The 20155-nt window shown below is 41.9% G+C and overlaps 1 protein-coding gene and 1 pseudogene across 1 annotated transcript; both read left to right on the forward strand.

Moving 5' to 3' along the window:
• The first annotated feature begins 12340 nt into the window (after positions 1-12340).
• Positions 12341-13109, forward strand: LOC120548881 (GTPase IMAP family member 7-like). The gene is made up of 2 exons (XM_039785395.1): positions 12341-12964; positions 13047-13109. The coding sequence occupies exons 1-2, from the start codon at positions 12461-12463 to the stop codon at positions 13107-13109; spliced, it is 567 nt and encodes a 188-aa protein (XP_039641329.1). The 5' UTR covers positions 12341-12460.
• Positions 13110-16000: 2891 nt separating this feature from the next.
• LOC120548882 lies at positions 16001-16611 on the forward strand (annotated as a pseudogene).
• Positions 16612-20155: the final 3544 nt, after the last annotated feature.

A 20155-nucleotide genomic window follows, 5' to 3' on the forward strand; every position in this document is an offset into this window, starting at 1 on the left:
CCTGGCCCTGCAGTCTATATACCGAAGTGTCCTTGGGCAAGACACTGAACCCCAAATTGCTCCTGATGCTGCCCCATCGGTGTGTGAATGTGTGTGAATGTTTATCTGATGAGCAGGTGGCACCTTGTATGGCAGCCTCGGCCACCGGTGTATGGATGTGCGTGTGTGAATGGTTCCTGTAGTGTGTAAAGCTGTATAAATGCAGTCCATTTACATTTACAAAGCTGGGCTGAGAAATGGAGTAATGTAACAAGTAATTTAATTACTTTTGCTATGGAATAATATGATTGATATGAATTGATAACATTGTTCAAATAACTTGTCACCGGGCTACAATTCCACCAACCACGATGCAATTAAAAGAGTAATAGAAGCCGATCCTGATGTTAATTACATACTCAAATTAAAACCCACAAAACTAAAGACAAGTGCAAAGTAAATGTAGTTTAGTGCAAACACTTTGTCTTAACTTGACAACACACACACAACTAGTGCAGTGCCCATTTAAAAGAAGCCTGTTTGGGGAAAATGCCAAGAGTAGACTTTACCATTAGGTATAGGGGCCCCAAACAGCTATAGTAATTTTTGGATAAGAAAAGTATTGAATATGTCACTATTCTAACTCATTGTACCCCCTAAATAACTTACAGAAGGCCCTTAACAATTATGCAATATACTAATGACTTTCTGTGTACTTCAACTTCAGAGAAAAACATACATTCACCTTATCTCAAAAGAATGTGCATCGCTTTGCTGCGGTTTCTGGGTTGAACGACGGTTTCTTCTGAACTGTGTGAAACGGTGTTTTGAGGTATGTTTTCTCTCGTTTGGTGGGTATGTCAGAGATGTTATCCAATCAGCAGCGACATGTATGTAAACTCGTGATAAAAAGGCAGTGCGTTTGAGCACACAGCAGGGTGTTCCGCACACAAACGTGCCTGGTTGAATGAATATGAATGCAGCTTTGCAGTTATGGTGCGTTCCATTTACCTTGGAAGCCAGAGCAGGGAATGACGTCACACCCGAGTTGACTGCGTTCCAGTAAAACAAGTTGGAATAATTCACAGTGGGGTTTGCTCTAATCCAGGTTAGCCATTGTTAGCAATACCAGATGATAACAACGCAATAGGCTGTTTTTGTGCAGACATACAGCTTAACACTGTCAACAGATAGAAGTTAGTACAGTAGTGTGTGTACGACTGATTTAGTGAGACAATATTAGGACAAAAGAGCTAATCAACTGTTTGTTACTACGGCTTTCACTACTGTTGATGCATGGAGCAGCCATCTTGGATTTTGAGTTTGGGGTGCTGTGAGGTTCCCCTCACTTTCCGAGTCGGAAATCTGCTTTTAGGGGGCGTTGCAGATTAAATTTTCGACTTGGGAACTCAGAAATTCCGACTTTGAATTTATGGGTGTTTGTTTTGAAAGCCTCTCGCTGTCTCCTGTGCTGCAGTACCACTCTCCACCTGAAATGTCATGCCCAGCGGGGATGCTGTTTTACTAGTACGCAAATATCACTAAAACCAATAGTGAGGGGGAATGATAAAAATAATATTTTAATGAAAAGTGACAACACTTCACAATTGCGTGTCATCCTTTCAAGCAGCATGGTTTTTGATTGACATATGTCAATTGGGTATTGTGAATGATGAATGGTAGACAGAAGACAATGACACAAGCTACTTAATTATCAGAGCAACACTGTTAAAACATGTTTTCTTACTTACACACTTAAGGGCCACTTTCCTTAAGTGATAAATGGTAATTTTGTGCTGTGAATGATGAATGGAAGACATATTCAGTCATATCACGACTGTTTGAATCAAATCGGCTTTAATTAGATGACTTAATCATTTATCACTCCATTTGTTCTGTTATTTCCACCCCTCATAGCACACAACCTCTCTGTTTGACAACACAGGCCTGTGTGACGAACAGTGTACTTCTGTCCGACAGGGTTCGGAGGTGCCACAGAACTAAATGAAAGGAGGATGGTTCTAGTCGGGAAGACCGGAGTGGGAAAGAGCGCTGCAGGAAACACCATTCTGGGGAGAGAAGCGTTTGAGTCTGAGCTGTCTCCGTCTTCCATGACGTCTGAACGTTGTTATTTACAGGGCTCCAGGTCCGTATTCAGAATTTTTATCTGAATTCTCAGAGTTTTTATCATGTTTAGTCCTTAAATCAGACAAAGTACTTATTGTAGGTGATTTTAATATCCATGTGGACGTTGACAATGATAGCCTTAGTACTGCTTTCAACTCATTATTAGATTCAATTGGTTTCAGTAAGAGTGTGCACAAGGCGACGCACTGTTTTAACCACACCCTCGACCTTGTGCTGGCATATGGAATTGAAATTGAGGATTTAATAATATTTCCGCAGAATTCGGTGTTATCAGATCATTATTTAATTACTTTCAAATTCTTACTACCTGACTATACTAAATTAGATAAAAGCTTCTACACCAGATGCCTATCTGACAGTGCTATAGCTACATTTAAGGAAGATATTCCAACAGCATTTGACTCTATGTCATGCCTTAACATAACAGAGGACCTTTATGTTAACCTCAGTCCCTCTCAAATTGATACATTTGTAGACGGTGCTACGACCTGCCTACGGACGACTTTAGACTCCGTTGCTCCCCTCAAAAAGAAGATGATGAAGCAAAGGAAACTAGCACCTTGGTATAACTCCCAAACTCGCAAATTAAAACAAATCTCGCGAAACCTCGAAAGTAAATGGCGTTCCACCAAAGTGGAAGAATCTCGTTTGGATTGGCAAGAAAGTCTCAAAACCTATAGGAAAGCCCTAAGAAAGGCCAAATCAGACTCATCACTAATAGAAGAAAATAAGAACAACCCAAGGTTTCTTTTCAGCACTGTAGCCAGGCCATCTATTCCTCTAGCTCTGAGTAGTGATGACTTCATGAGCTTCTTTAATGATAAAATTATAACAATTAGAGATAAAATCTATCACCTTTTGCCCTCAACTTCTAACGGTTCACCTTTAAACGCAGGACCTGCAGTCTAGAAAGAACGACTATTCCCGACATATACTTAGACTGCTTTTATCCTATAGACCTTCAACAATTAATGTTAAAGATATCCTCAGCTAAGCCATCTACCTGTCTCTTAGACCCCATCCCAACGAGACTACTCAAAGAAGCGTTACCCGTGGTTAACACTTCATTACTAGATATGATCAATATGTCCTTATTAACAGGTTATGTACCGCAGTCATTTAAAATAGCTGTGATAAAACCTCTTCTGAAAAAACCCACCCTCGATCCTGAGGTCTTAGCAAACTATAGACCTATATCTAACCTTCCCTTTCTATCCATTAAAGGAATCGCTCTAAGCTGGTTTAAGTCCTATTTCTCTGATCGATCTCAATTTGTTAATGTTAATGATAAATCCTCCAAGTACGCTAAAGTTAGCCATGGCGTTCCACAAGGCTCAGTGCTTGGACCAATTCTATTCTCCTTATATATGCTTCCTCTTGGTAATATTATTAGGAAACACTCAATTAACTATCACTGTTATGCGGATGACACCCAATTATACTTGTCAGTCAACCCAGACGAAACCAGTCAGCTAGCTAAACTTCAAGCGTGCATTAAAGATATAAAATCCTGGATGACCTATAATTTTCTGATGTTAAACTCTAACAAAACTGAAGTTATTGTGCTGGGCCCTAAACATCTCCGAACCTCATTATCTAAAGACATAGCTACTCTGGATGGTACTGCCCTGGCCTCCAGCACTACCATCAGAAATCTAGGGGTTATTTTTGATCAGGATATATCCTTTAACGCCCATCTAAAACAAACCTCAAGAACAGCCTTTTTTCATCTTCGTAACATTGCCAAAATTAGGAATATCCTGTCTCAAAACGATGCTGAAAAACTAGTCCATGCATTCGTTACTTCCAGGCTGGACTATTGTAATTCCCTACTGTCAGGTTGTTCAAATAAGTCCCTTAAGACTCTCCAGCTGATCCAGAATGCTGCAGCGCGTGTTCTCACAAGAACTAAGAAAAGAGATCATATTTCTCCTGTATTAGCTTCTCTGCATTGGCTTCCTGTAAAATCCAGGATTGAATTTAAAATCCTTCTCCTGACCTTCAAAGCTCTAAATGGTCAAGCATCATCATATCTAGAAGAGCTCCTAATACATTATTGTCCCACTAGAGCACTGCGCTCCCAGAATGCAGAGTTACTTGTGGTACCTAGAGTCTCTAAAAGTAGAATGGGAGCCAGAGCCTTCAGTTATCAGGCTCCTCTCCTATGGAACCAGCTCCCAATCTGGGTTCGGGGGGCAGAAACTGTCACTGCATTTAAGAATGAACTTAAAACTCTCCTATTTGATAAAGCTTATAGTTAGGGAGTGAGGAGTTGCAGCGTCCGCCTAACCAGGCCCACATGCTTCTCTTCATAGTCATTAGATTAATAATATAACAAAAGTAGAGGGAGGCAGGCCAGCACAGCCCGAACAGGCCACCTCTCCTTATGACCTGTGTAGTGGCAAACTTGAATCACTTCTGTCAGCGATAGGCAATTAGTCTTGACTCGTTCTTTATTTTCAATCCTTTAGTTAAGTTTGCAGATAGGTACTCACAGAATGGGCATCACCGCGTTGCGTTTTGTGAATTTATTAGCAAACCTTCCTGTACAGCCAAAGTTCTCTGTTTTCATCCAAAACATTTCCCCGAGCTTCTCTCAGACAGAAATCCACACTGAAAACGTCCAACTTGCTGTTCCAACTTTCCGACCTTATTATTCGTTACAAACTTTGCATTACCTTTTACGGTCAAAAAACCATTTTTGCCCCGCAGCTACCGCTGACCCAAAAAACAAAAAAAACTCCTCCTCTACCCAAAACAAAGGCACGTGCGCCGTCGCTTGAACATAGAACTAGAGTAAATTAGATCTGTAACAACGCTCATAGTTGAATACAATGTAGGTCAACATCAAATAATTATAATAATATAGAAACTTAAACATTAGTAAATACAAAAACTCAAAATGACCATTAGTTAGCTTTGGCTCTTACATTTCCGGCCCCTAATTGGGAGACAGTAAGGCGACCAATTACTCAAACAATAATACAAAAGGCCAAAGACATCCATAACTATACATTGTACATTTTCTTTCACCCTTGATCTTATTTTGCGTTTTACACTTTCGTAAGAGTCATTAGTATCTCTTTAAGAGTCCGTTTCACAAACAAGACAGAGTTTTTCAACAGGTCTTTCTAGAGTGTTTGATTTCGTTTTGACCAACACTCTGCGAACAAGTCCCTTTGCATCTGGCATAGTTTTAATGACTTTACCTAAAACCCAGGAGTTTCTTGGGGCAGAATCATCTACAATCATTACCACATCTCCAGGAGTAAGATTTTGGCTCACTTGAGTCCATTTTTGGCGCTCTTGAAGAAGGGGCAGATACTCACGTACCCAACGTCTCCAGAACAGGTTTGCCAGGTACTGTACCTGTTTCCACCTGCGGCGTGAGTACAGATCTTCTTTTTCGAACAGTCCTGGTGGAAGCAAAGGCTGCCTTTTCAACAGTAAGATGTGATTAGGGGTCAGAGCTTCAAGATCGTTCACATCGTCAGATGATTTTGTGATTGGCCTGTCATTCATTATAGCTTCGACTTCACACATTAAAGTTTGAAGTGATTCATCATCCACAACCTGTTCCTTTAGCACAGATTTTAGAATCTTTCTCACTGACCGGATTTGCCTTTCCCAAATCCCCCCAAAATGGGAACCTGCAGGAGGGTTAAAGATCCATTCTACTCCTCTTTGACGAAGTGTGTCTTGTATTTTTGCCTGATTCCAATGCTGAATGGCATCACGGAGTTCTCGTTCTGCTGCGACAAAATTAGTGCCATTATCTGAACGAATGATTGACACCTGTCCTCTTCTGCACACAAACCGCCGGATAGCACTTAGACACGAGTCAGTGTCCAAAGTGTGCGCAATCTCCATGTGCACTGCTCTTGTTACTAGGCATGTGAACATCACACCGTATCTTTTGACAGTTGAGCGCCCTCTTTTGACCAAAAATGGCCCAAAGTAGTCCACCCCAACATGAGAGAATGGTGGCTTGTCTGGTTGAAGCCTGTCCTTAGGCAGGTCGGCCATTTTCTGTTCCTTTCTGTGGGCATTGACCTTTCTGCAGACAACGCACCTTGACAGAAACTTTCTTACAGTGGAATTTGCAGTGGGAATCCAAAATCTTTGACGAAGCTGGGACAGCATATAATTTCTTCCACAGTGTCCAATCCTTTCATGAATATCCCTAAGTAACAGAGTGGTGATATGCGAATTCTTAGGTATAATAACTGGATGCATGACTTCCGCTGGCATAGAAGATTTGTTGAGACGGGCCTCCAACCCTTAACAGCCCATCTTTAAGCACTGGATCCAGCTTGCACAGAGGGCTGCTTCTCTTTAGATTATGGTTTCCCCTTTCCAAACTTGAGACTTCGCCATGAAATGTTTGGTTTTGACAGAAACGGATGATTTCTTTCTCTGCCTCTTTGTATCTTCAACAGTTAGAGTTCCTTTCTCCATGTTTATTTTGTAGGCATGCATTTGTTGCTTCACGGTTTGTTGGATTTGACCACTTTGGGAGTAGCTATTTTTTGCTAACAACTCCTTTCGTGTTTTACTCATTTGCTTCAGCATTGCCTTGAGTTTGAGCACCCATGCCACAGCCTTTTTAGTTTGTACCAACTGGAATAGTAGTTGATGAGCTTGTTCACAGAGTCTGTGTTTTCAGCTGCTCGAATGAGGTTTGTGGTAACTGACCTTTTTACCTCCATATCATCCTCTTCAACCTCTGGCAGTTTAGCTCCCTCAGGCCACAGATGCTCTGGTTCTTGAAGAAATGGTGGACCTTGAATCCAATCAAGGTTACTCATCAACTTGGCTGCTGTTAGGCCCCTAAATGCACAATCGGCTGGATTTGTCGATGTTTTGATGTATCTCCACTGTGTTGGCTTGGTTGATTCCCGAATGGTGGAAACCCTGTTAGCTACAAATGTCTTGAATCGACGAGTGTTGTTCTCTATGTACTTTAAGACTGTAGTACTGTCAGTCCAGAATACTGATTGTTGCAGCTCCATGTGTAATTCTTGTTTCAACATCTTGTCAACGTTTGCTGCCACTACTGCCGCTGTCAGCTCCATTCGTGGGATTGTCATCTGCTTTAAGGGTGCAACCCTTGACTTTCCCAACATGAATGCACAGTGAACACGACCTTCATGATTTGTCAATCTGAGATATGATGCAGTCCCATATCCACTTTCACTTGCATCTGAGAAATGATGGAGTTGCGCTGTTACAACACCACCAAATTCCACAGGCTTCAGACATCTGCTCACAGCAAAGGTTGATAGCTGATTCAAGTCGCTTAGCCAGACAAACCATTTTTGAGCAAGCTTGTCTTGAACAGGCTCATCCCAGGTAAGTTTCTCTTTGATCAACTGCTGCATCAGCATTTTTGCAGGAAGAATGAATGGAGCGAGAAACCCCAAGGGGTCGTAGATAGAACAAACTGTAGATAGGATTCCTCTTCTGGTGACTGGTTTTTCTTTAACGTTAATCCTGAACTTGAATGAGTCAGATTCTATGCACCACAACACTCCCAGTGCTCGCTCGACTGGAAGAGCATCTTGACTTAAGTCCACAGCTCGCAAATCCTTAGCTCTGTCCTTTTCTGGAAGAGACGCCAAAAACTCTCTGCTATTGCTTGTCCATTTAGTTAAGTTGAATCCTCCTGAAGCACATAATGCTTTAAGGTCTTTGTACAGATCAACAGCTTGATTTGCATCATTGACAGACTTTAAACAGTCATCCACATAGAAACTGTTGAGGACTGTATCCACAGCCTCAAGTGATGACTTGCTTCTGTTGTCCTCTGCAGTCCTTTTCAGGGCGTAGTTTGCGCAACTCGGGGATGAGGTTGCACCGAACAAGTGCACAATCATCTTATATTCAACTATATCCCGCTCGATAACTCCTTCTGGCCACCAAAGGAAGCGCATTAGGTCAGTGTCTTCTTCAGGAACCTTTACCTGGTGGTACATTGCTTCGATGTCTGCCATTACAGCCACTTCCTCTTTCCTGAAGCGTGTCAACACTCCCACAAGGGAATTTGCAAGGTCAGGGCCCTGTAGAAGTTCATTATTCAATGAGGTTCCCTGGTAACTAGCAGCACAGTCAAAGACCACTCGTAACTTTCCCTTTTGAGGGTGGTAAACGCCATGGTGTGGGACATACCACACTTTACCGTCCTGGCGGTTCAACTGATTTTCTGGGACTCTGACAGCGTAGCCCCTTTCAATCACATCGTTCATAAAATCAGTGTACTCTTTGTGAAACACAGGATTCTTTTTGAACTTCCTTTTCAATGTGAGACTCTTTGAGTTGCAACACTTTGGTTGTTGGGCATGACGATGGTTACCTTCTTTTTTTTTTTCTGCTATTAATTACCTGCCACGGCTCTAATGCTCTGTGCACATTACTCCCAATGAGAAGTCCAACATCTGCATTGATGGTAGGCAGCCTGACTTCACTAAGGTAGGGCCACTGCCTTATGTCCTCTTGTGATGGAATATTTTTCCTTGACACTGGAATGTCCTTTTGAGTGAAGACTTTAGGCAAGTCAATGAAGTTGTTGGTGTTGAGTCCACTAACTTCCAAGTCTGTAAGCTGATAGCTTTCCACGTGATGCTTTGGGCTCATGGTTTTCAGCTCAAGTTGAGTGCGTCTTCCCTGTAGGTTTAACTGCCTTGCAAGTGCATCTGTGCAAAACGTTGCAGAGCTACCAGGATCCATGAATGTGTAAGTCTCCACAATTTTACTGCCTTTCTTTGACTTTACCAAGACCGGCACAATAGAGAGAATGCAGTCATCCCCGGCCCCAGTATAAGCACTTGTTTCACTGATAGCAACTGAAGAGCTTGAAGCTGTTGGGTGCATGATAGCTCCATCCTGCACCTTTTCCTCAGTTACCTTTCCAAAACTTTCTTGTTTTGCAAAATGTAGCATGCTTGGATGTCTCTCAGCACAAACATGGCATGTCATCTTCTTTTTACACTCTTTGCTTACATGCCCTTTTGTTAGGCATCCAAAGCATAGCCCATTTTTCTTGAGAAACTCAATTTTCTCCTTGTGTGGACTTCCTTTCATCTTTTCACATTCCTCCAAAGTGTGGTTTCTTCCACATAACAAGCATGGTTTGCTGAAAGCACTGCTGGGATGTGTAGTAACAACCTTTGTTTTTGGTATGTTGAATTCCTCGGTTCTAACTGGAGTAGCATTAGTGGCAAAGCTACTTCCCTTTTTTCCTTCTTTCTTTGTTCGGTGCTTGAAGTCGGGCTTTCCTTTGTCCTTCTTTTCGGTTGCTGTTACCTCCAGAAGGTCACCAAACAGTGGATCCATAGTGACTTTAGCTTGCTTGTCTACAAATCTAACAAGATCTGCAAACTTGGCTCGACTTCCTCTACTCTCTTGTATCTCATACGCGACAGCTCTCCACCTCTCTCTGAGTTTGTACGGCAATTTTGACAATATTACCCTCATGTTAGTGGGATTGTCCAGTTCGTCCATGAATGCTACATCCTCCATGGTGTTGCGACAACTAAGTAGGAACAGTGAGAAGGCGCTGAGAGCCTTGCCATCTTCTGACTTAATTTGGGGCCACTTAAAAGCCTTTTCCAGTAAAGCAGAGGCAATTTTAACCTCATTTCCATAACGATCCTTAAGCAATTTCAGTGCCTCACGATATCCACGGTGTGCTGGCATGTGCAGGCAACTCCTTACCAGATCTTTTGGTTCACCTATTGTGTATTGCTCCAAGAAGTATAGTTTGTCTGACTCACATTCAGCTCTGGTGTCAACGGTGTGTTCAAAGGCCTTCAAAAAAGATCGGAATTCCAGGGGATCACCATGGAACAGGGGAATGTCCCTTTGTGGCAGGCGAGACAGCTGTTGATTTTTTACAAGAAGCTCTGTGATATCAGTTTGTCGTTTCATCACTCTGCACAGCTCCTTTGTGTCATTGTCCGGTTGCAACGGCTCAGTAGCAGGTGCAGAGTTCGGTTTCCACTGAACATTTACCTTGGGTACAGCTCCACGTGAGTTGGTTAAAGGCACAGTTTTATCTTGGTATCTCAATGTATGTGGTGAGGCACCACTGGTTTGGCCTTCAACATCGTCCTGCACATCAGCGTTTGACCTTGCAGCAAGGCTAACCTGTTGTTGAGGTGATTCATATTCTGCATAAACTTTAATTCTTGCATTGGAAGCTGCCAACTCTGTTTCAATTTCCAGCTGCTCTTTGTCAGCCACTAACTGGGCTTCTTTCAGTGCCAGTGCCTGCTTTTCCTTCAACGCTGCTGCCTTTGCAACAGGAGCTGCTCTATTGGCCTCCTCTCTCAGACGTGCTGAAGTGGCAGATGATACGAATGACTGGCTGCTAGAACGACCGGATGACCTATCAGATCTTTGTTTTGCAGACACATTGGAGACACTATCCATAGATGTTACATTTTTGTTACATGTGTCTCTCAATTCTTTATGAAGCTTTGTTTCTTCAATCCACATCTCGGTTCTACTCATGAAATCTTTGCAGTTTGATACCTTGGGCTCAAACCAGTATGTTTGGTCGGCTTCATGTTCTTCTTCTTTTAGATAAAGTTTTACTGACTCGTTAAGTTCAGCAAATTCCTCATACAGTTTTTTTGTAGAGCTTTATCTCCTTTTGTTCAATATGTGTCAAATTATCAGCACTCACCATGAGACGTTCAATTTGGTTGGACTTTCCAGTTAACTGTCTTAACTTTGCTCTCCTTGCATGTATATACTGATGCAGTTTCTCTTCACAGCCTTTTTGTGTAGGCAAGACTGCCCTCTTGGTGTCGAAGTCGGTAACTGCATCCTCCTCCTCTTCATTTTGCGATTCTGCCATTGTCGTCATTACAATGTGTTAGACGGAGAAGATGTGGTATTGCTACGGTTGAAGCTAATACTTGATTCACAAATCAAACAAGGAGAGGATTTCTTTAGTCCATCCACTGTAATTATAAGGTGGATCGTTCCAGTCGGCAATTAATCCTTTGGGGCGCCGTCTAATTCCTGGCCGTCTAATTTTTTGACTTGATGTAGTGGCAAACTTGAATCACTTCTGTCAGCGATAGGCAATTAGTCTTGACTCGTTATTTATTTTCAATCCTTTAGTTAAGTTTGCAGATAGGTACTCACAGAATGGGCATCACCGCGTTGCGTTTTGTGAATTTATTAGCAAACCTTCCTGTACAGCCAAAGTTCTCTGTTTTCATCCAAAACATTTCCCCGAGCTTCTCTCAGACATCAATCCACACTGAAAACGTCCAACTTGCTATTCCAACTTTCCGACCTTATTATTCGTTACAAACTTTGCATTACCTTTTACGGTCAAAAAAACATTTTTGCCCCGCAGCTACCGCTGACCCAAAAAACAAAAAAAACTCCTCCTCTACCCAAAACAAAGGCACGTGCGCCGTCGCTTGAACATAGAACTAGAGTAAATTAGATCTGTAACAACGCTCATAGTTGAATACAATGTAGGTCAACATCAAATAATTATAATAATATAGAAACTTAAACATTAGTAAATACAAAAACTCAAAATGACCATTAGTTAGCTTTGGCTCTTACAACCTGTCTCTCTTAGTTACGCTGTTATAGTTTTAGACTGCCGGGGGACTTCCTTCCTTTGACACACTGAGCTGCTCTCTCCTCTCCCTTTCTATTACCATTTGTGTGCATCCCATCCCAGAAATGCTTGTTATTAATCCTAGCTTCTGGGGAGTTTACTCCCCGGAGTCCTTATGTTTTTTCACCCAGCGTATTTCCTTGGAGAACGTTGGAACCAAGATCCTGGTTACAGCTGTCGCCGTGGTCCTGCTGCACTCCCTGCTAAGCTCTGCGGTGCCCTGCAATGTCATGCTGCTTCCTGCTGAACCCTGCTGCTTCCTGCTACGTCCATCCATGCTCTGCTGGGCCACGCTACATCCTGTAACGCCCTGCAGCGCCCTGATATGACATGAACTACTACGACTACCATTTGAAGTCACTGTTCCATTATTAATGTGACTATTACTGCCACTGTTCATCGCATCCCCAACCGGCACCGTCACACACCGCCTACCAAGAGCCTGGGTCTGTCCCAGGTTTCTTCCCAAGAGGGAGTTTTTCCTCACCACTGTCGCACTGCTTGCTCTTGAGGGAATTACTGTAATTGTTGGGGCTTTGTAAATTATAGAGTGTGGTCTAGACTTACTCTATCTGTAAAGTGTCTCGAGATAACTCGTGTTATGATTTGATACTATAAATAAAATTGAATTGAATTGAATTCATTGACGCTCCGGGGCTGTTTGACGTTAATTTCACCCAAGAAGAAATGTTGAAGAGGATCAAGATGTGCATCTCTCTGTCTGTTCCTGGTCCTCACGCCTTCCTGGTGGTTCTCCAGCTGGGCAGGTTCACCCAGGAGGAGAAGCAAACCGTCCAGATGATTCAGACCACTTTTGGTGAAGATGCAGCTAAATACACGATGGTGTTGTTCACACATGGAGACCAGCTAAGGAAGCGAAGCATTGAGGGATATATTTCAGAGAGTCCTAAACTACAAGCCATTATTCAGAAGTGCAACCATCGATACCATGTCCTTAACAACGAAATCAAAGACCCTAAACAAACCAGTAAGCTTCTGGACAAAATTGACAAGATGTCTATGGCCAACAGCGGAAGCTACTACACCAATGAAATGTTCATTAGAGCAGAGGCAGCCATAGAAAAGGAGGAAATGCGACTCCTGACGGAGTTAGAAGCAAAGAGGCAGAAAGAGCTGGATGAATTGAGAGCCAAATATGTGGAAGAGGCCTACCGTAAGGAGGAGAACCGGGTGAATATAAGATACGAGTATGAAGCCAGAGCTCAAGCTGAAAGATCAAATGACTTTATATCTGCTCCGGTAATTGCTATAGCAACAGCCTGTGGTGCTGCTGTTGGAGGGCTGCTTGGAGCTGCAGGCGGTCCAATCGGTATAGTAGTTGGAGTCGCAGCTGGAGCAGCGGTTGGAGCCACCGTTGGTGCCATATCAGTGAAAGTTTCAGAGCATTGCATGTGCAATAATGACTGTCGATCACAGAGTTAAATAATGATGTTTATATATGATTATTTTCTAGGATAAATATAGTCCTCTAGTCTCGTGTAATCTCATTGCACATATAATTTGCATTAAAGATAACTCTCGTAATCACTTACAATATTTTGTACCTGAAATAGGAGTTCATTGACTTGTATTATGCCACACCTTGAACAGTATCTTTATATTTGTGTAACATAATTAAAATTATTAATGTACTTATCATGATGGATTGTGACTGAATGATATGCAGCATCTAACTAAATAGTGGTAAACTGTATATGATATGCTATTTGAGGGGGGATAGCAAAATGACCAAAATGTATGCTTGTTAACCTGCCATCTCCCCTCTCCATCCCCGAGTAGCAGAGAGAGAGTATAGGGGGCGAGGGGTTGTTTAGGTAAATACGTTAGTCTAGTCTGCCTGACTCATTGATACATACACTCATCGATATATTAGCTGAATGAGATTTGTGCATGTTCAGTCTATGGCCCCAACCATGACTTTGAAATATCATCAGACTTTTGCACACCAAGGCCGTATTTGTCGTCCGAAATTGCCGCATGTTTAAAAATAAATACGACCTTGCATTGTGTCGATCACATTTACAAAACTTTCTTCCGTTTTCAGGACAGGTTAGATTTTCTGCGGGGTTTTTTCCGCATCCGGGGATCGGGGATGGTAGGTTCTGTTTGCAAAACAAAGGATCTACGAAAGATTAGACAGCAAAATGAGGCAAATTTCAAGTGATCAGGTAACGAGTTCCAGGACTTTGGTTCTTTAAAAGAATAAGATGTTTAGCAGAATGCTACCTACAAATGACCTTTGACTTTTAACAGAATACACCCCTGACCAGCTAAATGTGAGAGGACCACAAAATCGTCCTCACGCAAATTTTTGTAACTAGTAGAATTAAAAAACACAGACCTGAGGTGCAATGGCCTTAAAGGAATATTTCACCGCTGGAAAGCTGAATATATCTTTAAATTGGGTCACTTATGTAGTAGAAATGTGAAAAAAAAATTGAAATTGGTGCCTTCTAGGCCGAGAAAAGCCAGAAAATGTGTTTTGGTCTTATATGGATGAAAAACACCAAATCCCAGAATGCACCTGCTTCGTTGCTTTGAGTCCACTCCCAAGCCACGCCTACCGCTTGACAGACCGACAGAGGCATTCAACTCAACTCAAGCGTGTTTTATTGTCATTTCAACCATATACACGAAACAACGTTTCATCGTGACTCAAGTGGTGTTACACATTTAACATATATAAAAACGACATTATATAAAAACGACATACGAAACAGGCTACATTTAGTACACACACTTTATAGGCTCCGTAAAGTTCAGCTAACGCATACTAGCATTAGCGCTTGGTGGGCTGTAAACACCGAGCATAAACACAGCCGTGAATTAGTGTGTAATGTAGAATGGTCGGCATTTAACAGTTACAAACTCCACCAGCGGTTAGCAGTTAAATGGATACAAATCACCACATTTCTGCGCCACTCGGTGTTAACACAGCCCACCTCTTTTACCTGGCGACAGAGCATCTCTAGCTCGGAGGGCTAGCAGGCCTGGTAGCTGGACAGTCCGGTACACTATTCAGGCAGGTTTCCACAACAACAAAAACACGGCAGTCTCTGAACTCACGTTGGGAGTGTCGTTGAAGTTGGATGTAGTCCAGTTTGTGGTCTAAATGAGCGGACACTTGCAAGCAGGATCTGTAAAATTCAGCTAACGCATACTAGCATTGGTGTAGCTAAACACAGAGTATAAACACAGCCGTGAATTAGCGTGGAATGTCGAATGGTCGGCATTTAACAGTCATTATTTCTACACCAGTCCGTTTAACACAGCCCACCTCCACGGGCCGGCGAGAGCAGCCTGGTAGCTGGATAGTCCCGGTGCCGGTACACTGTTGTTCAGGCATGTTTCCACAACAACAAAAACACAGCAGTCACTGAACTCACGTTGGGATTTTCGTTGAAGGAGGATGTAGTCCAGCTTGTTGTTTAATGAGCAGACACTTGCAAGCAGGATGGCTGGGACAGGTGGACAGCTAGCGTTAGCTTTCCACCTAGCCGATGAGGATGTCCCCTAGCCGGCTAGCGGCATTGAGCGACACCGCTGGTCTCCGTGCAGGCGAAGCTCACGTAGTGTGCAGAGTATTGCGTCTGTAATAACGTTTCCTCCATATTCTCCGATCTGTACCGATGTATCCCGGTGGTACACACGTCCGGTAGTTTGAATGCAGATAATTGTTGTAAATGTTTTCTGCTGAAAACCGAAAGCCTGTTTAGCGAAGATTCAAGATGGCTGACAGTCGTTTTCATTCGGAATACCTCGGCCAGACTCGGCAGTCCAACCCCCTGTGGGCGTGTTGAAAACATACGGAAGTAGATCCTACTACTGGCTGTAGTCCTTTGCCTCTGGCCCAAAAATCTTCCAATGACGCAAAAATCGTCATTTTACGTTATCGGAAGATTTTTTCCAGGCCCCAAATGCAGAAATCTCTCGTCTCAGGGGGACATGAGGGAGGGAGGCACGGTCATTCAGAAATACTACCGGGTTTCTACTGATACAAAGCTGAATGCTAAATCGGTGAAGTATCCCTTTAACTGTACTCTGTATTGATAAATCCATGCACTGTCCAAGGTGCTGAAGTAGCAGGCGGAGGGGGAGGGGCAGTTTCTTCTTCTATGTAAAAATATATAGGAGTAATGAATTTGTTGCATAGCGCAAATCTGCATACAGTGCCAGCAGCAAACGAACAAAAAGCTGAAAACAAAGATGTTACTATGCTTTATCCCTACAGGATCTCGGAAGCAGAAGAAAAGCGATGAACTCCGAATCATTTTGGTGGGGAAGACAGGAGCAGGGAAGAGCGCAGCAGGAAACACCATCCTGGGGAGAGAAGCGTTTGAGTCTGAGCTGTGTTCTTCTTCCTGGACAACTCGATGCAAGAGAGCTGAGGGAGAAGTCGGAGGCCGAAAGGTCGCCATCATTGACACTCCGGGGCTGTTTGACACTAATTTCACCCAAGAAGAAGTGTTGAAGAGGATCAAGATGTGCATCTCTCTGTCTGCTCCTGGTCCTCACACCTTCCTGGTGGTTCTCCAGCTGGGCAGGTTCACCCAGGAGGAGAAGCAAACCGTCCAGATGATTCAGACCACTTTTGGTGAAGATGCAGCTAAATAAAACAATTGAAAGCTTTGTTTCAAAGAGTGAAGAACTCAAAGAGCTCAATCAGGTATGCTACGGGAGATATCACGTCTTCAACAACCGAGAGAACGACCACGTACAGTCTGATCAGCTCCTGGAGAAAGTTGTCAGAATGACAGTGGAGAATGGTGGAGGCCACTACACCACGAAGATGTAGGAGATGGAGATCTTCTGGCCATTCAGACCCATGAACTTTGCGAACTTGTATTCACTGATTAAAGGTCACTTTCTACATTCATTGCGCAGGATATCTTTGTAGTGTAGTTAGTATACTGCAACTACACATGTATTGAGTAGGGGAGTTGTAGGATTTTCTCAGACAGTTTTCAAAAGATCTGTCCTTATATAGGCTACAAAGTTCAAAACATTAAATAATATAATACAGCCAGCTTATTTTATGATCTGGGTGAATACTCAGTTCTGATTGGCTGGAGGGGGTTCATTAAAATGTGATATAGGACACCTACTTAGTAGTTCTACTTATCTACTAAGTAGCTGAAACTGCCCTAAAGGAATTGTTCACTGTTCTAAATGAATGTGCTAAAATAAACGATAAAACCAAAAATCTGAATATCTTATTTACGACACTGAGCGTTTGTCCGTCAGGGCTTCGTCCTCTCAACATTACAGGATGGCGTTGTTGTGAGCCTCTTTTTTTTTCCATCTTTCTACTCTCACGTCATCTAAGTGAATGGAGCGATTGTTACATACCTGCAAACTCAGAAGGGCTGAAAAAGGTGACACATTTTATACATCAGATTGATGATCAGATTTTATTTCAGGACGACGCGACCCACAAGCTGCAAGAAGTAAGTTCACCTCTCCACTACCACTTTGTACTGACTTTGTTTCACAGCGATCATCTCTCATCGCGTGAACGGGTGTCACGTCAACAACCGGCGCTCGCCTAATTCTGTACAATATCATACAAACTCATGAATGAAAATGCGTCGTACCCATAGACTGATAATATTAACGGACAGAGCACGTGTGACGTCAGCCATTGGTTTGTGGAGAGCTGCTCTGTGCCATCTTGGTTCATCTCTGTTTTCCACAACCAGACGAATGGCACCAAATACGCCGCTCTATACACCAGGTCTTCCTCCTGTAGGCTCTGGTCATTCAGTTTTCCGCGTGGATACCTTTGTAATTACAGTAAAAGACAAACATGTAGTTAAGGTATGTTGGGTCACAATGAAGCCTATAAATACATGAGCATGTGCATGAATGTACAGTATGCTTCATCTGAGGACTTGCAGTATTAAGTGAACCAACTCCTTCAGGTCACATCTTATTATAGACATTGTGTATTGCACGCAAGAACACACTTTTTTTGTGATATGTACATTTTGGGAATAAACAGCATTTGAAAATAGATTTAGGCTAATGTGCTGATAGAAGGTCCTCATACTTAATAGCAGACACAACTAAGTGGAAGAAAGACATCAGTGTAACTGTATCAACAGTGGTTAATAACTCCTGCAACATCATGATGGTTAGGTATATTAACAGTCTGAAATAATGTATTTATGAGGGTTAGAGAAAAGATCTTACATAGTGATGCTCCAACAGTGAACCTTGTGCTTCATGCAGGACATTTGGCTGCAGGACCACTAAAGATCTATCAGAGCACAGCCTCATTTAATGAAAAAACACACAAAGGTTGGTTGAAGACAGAAATGGCACTTTTTTTTGATGATTTCATTAAATGATGCTATCCACAAACTCAGATGAATATTTACTGTAAAGTTACTTCATCCACTTTCACCACTAAGTATTGGTACATTTATATATAAAACAAAAAGGATTGTGTAATTAGTGCAATGAATGTCTACCTGCTCGTCTGTGAAGAAACTTACACTCAAAGTGTTTTGTCTCCTTACGTGGCATCATCAGAAGGAAATCTGTTTGGAAAGAAAAATGGTTCATGTTGTGCATTCAGAATCTAACATTACATCAGTTATGATGGATTTATTAACGATTTAAACTAACAAGGCACAGATCTGCAATAGGCCTCTGCAATGACAATGATTGAAATGTATATTTCTTAGATTTATTTAAGATGGGACAATAATGCACAATAATTAGAGCTTTTTATCTGAAGTCGCTGGCAGGTTGATAACGTACAACAACGAACACTATAGCATCAAAGTGTTAACCTGAACTGTTGCATGTCATTGGCAGTTTTATGAACTAAATGTATATTTAAAACAGCATCACAAACACCAAAATGAAAAACTTAACAAACGTTGTTTGCTTAAAGGTTAACATATTATGCTTTTACAATGTTATAATGTAGGATTTTCATGTTAAATAATGATGTAAACGTATTTTAGACAAATCCCTGTGAGCTAAAACGTTCAGATTTCCAACTGTTCTGAACGCTCCAGTTTTTTCTTCTTTCGGCTGAGTCTTATGCAACTCTAAGCCGGCCTGCTATGATTGGTCATCTGCTCCGAATAGGCAGGACTGGACGCTAACAGCAGTAAAATATATAATCTTGGCTGCTAATGTCGTTAAATTCTTCCCAATTCCGGGTCACATAGCTAAGTCCTGAAACATTTTCTGTTTATGTAGTATTTGGTTTAAAAGCCTTTATTTGACTGTAGAAATTGCTGCTATATTCTATTAGTGTCCACTGCTAACTATAGTAGCTACAAAAAATAAAAAAAAGTCTTAACATTCAAATCAATTACAAAAAACTTTATTTGTTCCTCAGAGGCAATAACAAAATGTACCTTAAATCCAACATATTATTAGCAAATATAAAACAGCCTATTTGTGCCAAAAAAAAATTGAATTTAGGCTTACTGGGCTATGTAATCTAATGTAGCAATCCACAGATACAGTTAACCCCCTAACGATTCACATTAAATCATGATTTATAAAATTATGCCAACAATTATTTTAATAGCTTAGTATTCTATGTACTAAAAAAAGGTGTATATATATATATATAGGCCCAGTTTAATATGCAACTTCATTTTATACAATATATGTAGTAAGGGGTCCCTGCTCCATTTCCCTCTCAGTAAAGGGGTCCTTGGCTTAAAACACATTGAAGACCCCTGTCACAGGGTGAATACAGGTGCAGCAGCCATGGGCAGTATGAGAAAAATAAAGTTGTTTTTTAACATTAAAGCATGTAAACATGTTCTAGTACAAACACAAAATGCATGTAGAATCCTGAAAATGCTATATAATGGTTGCCCTTTAACATTGGTTAATTCAATTCAATTTTATTTATAGTATCAAATCATAACAAGAGTTATCTTGAGACACTTTACAGATAGAGTAGGTCTAGACCACACTCTATAAATTCCAAAACCCCAACAATTACAGTAATTCCCTCAAGAGCAAGCATTAGTAGTGGCAGTTGCGACAGTGGCGAGGAAAAACTCCCTTTTCAAAAACTTCCTTTTTAGGAAGAAACCTCGGACAGACCCAGACTCTTGGTAGGCGGTGTCTGACGGGACCGGTTGGGGGTGTGATAAACAGTGGCAAATAATAGTCACATTAAAGATAATGAAACAGTGACTTTGAAGGTAGTTGTGGAAGTTCATGTCATAGCAGGGCACATCGAGTCATACTGAGTAGTGCAGTCTCCAATACCGGATCCTGACTACTCTGTGTGTATGAGCATCACAGCAAGGCATTGTGGGATGTAACGCGGCACTGCAAAGCAAGGGTGGAGGCGGTGGGCGCAGCAGGTTAATATATTGT

The sequence above is a fragment of the Perca fluviatilis genome, chromosome 20 (assembly GCF_010015445.1).
Source record: "Perca fluviatilis chromosome 20, GENO_Pfluv_1.0, whole genome shotgun sequence".
Taxonomy (NCBI): domain Eukaryota; kingdom Metazoa; phylum Chordata; class Actinopteri; order Perciformes; family Percidae; genus Perca; species Perca fluviatilis.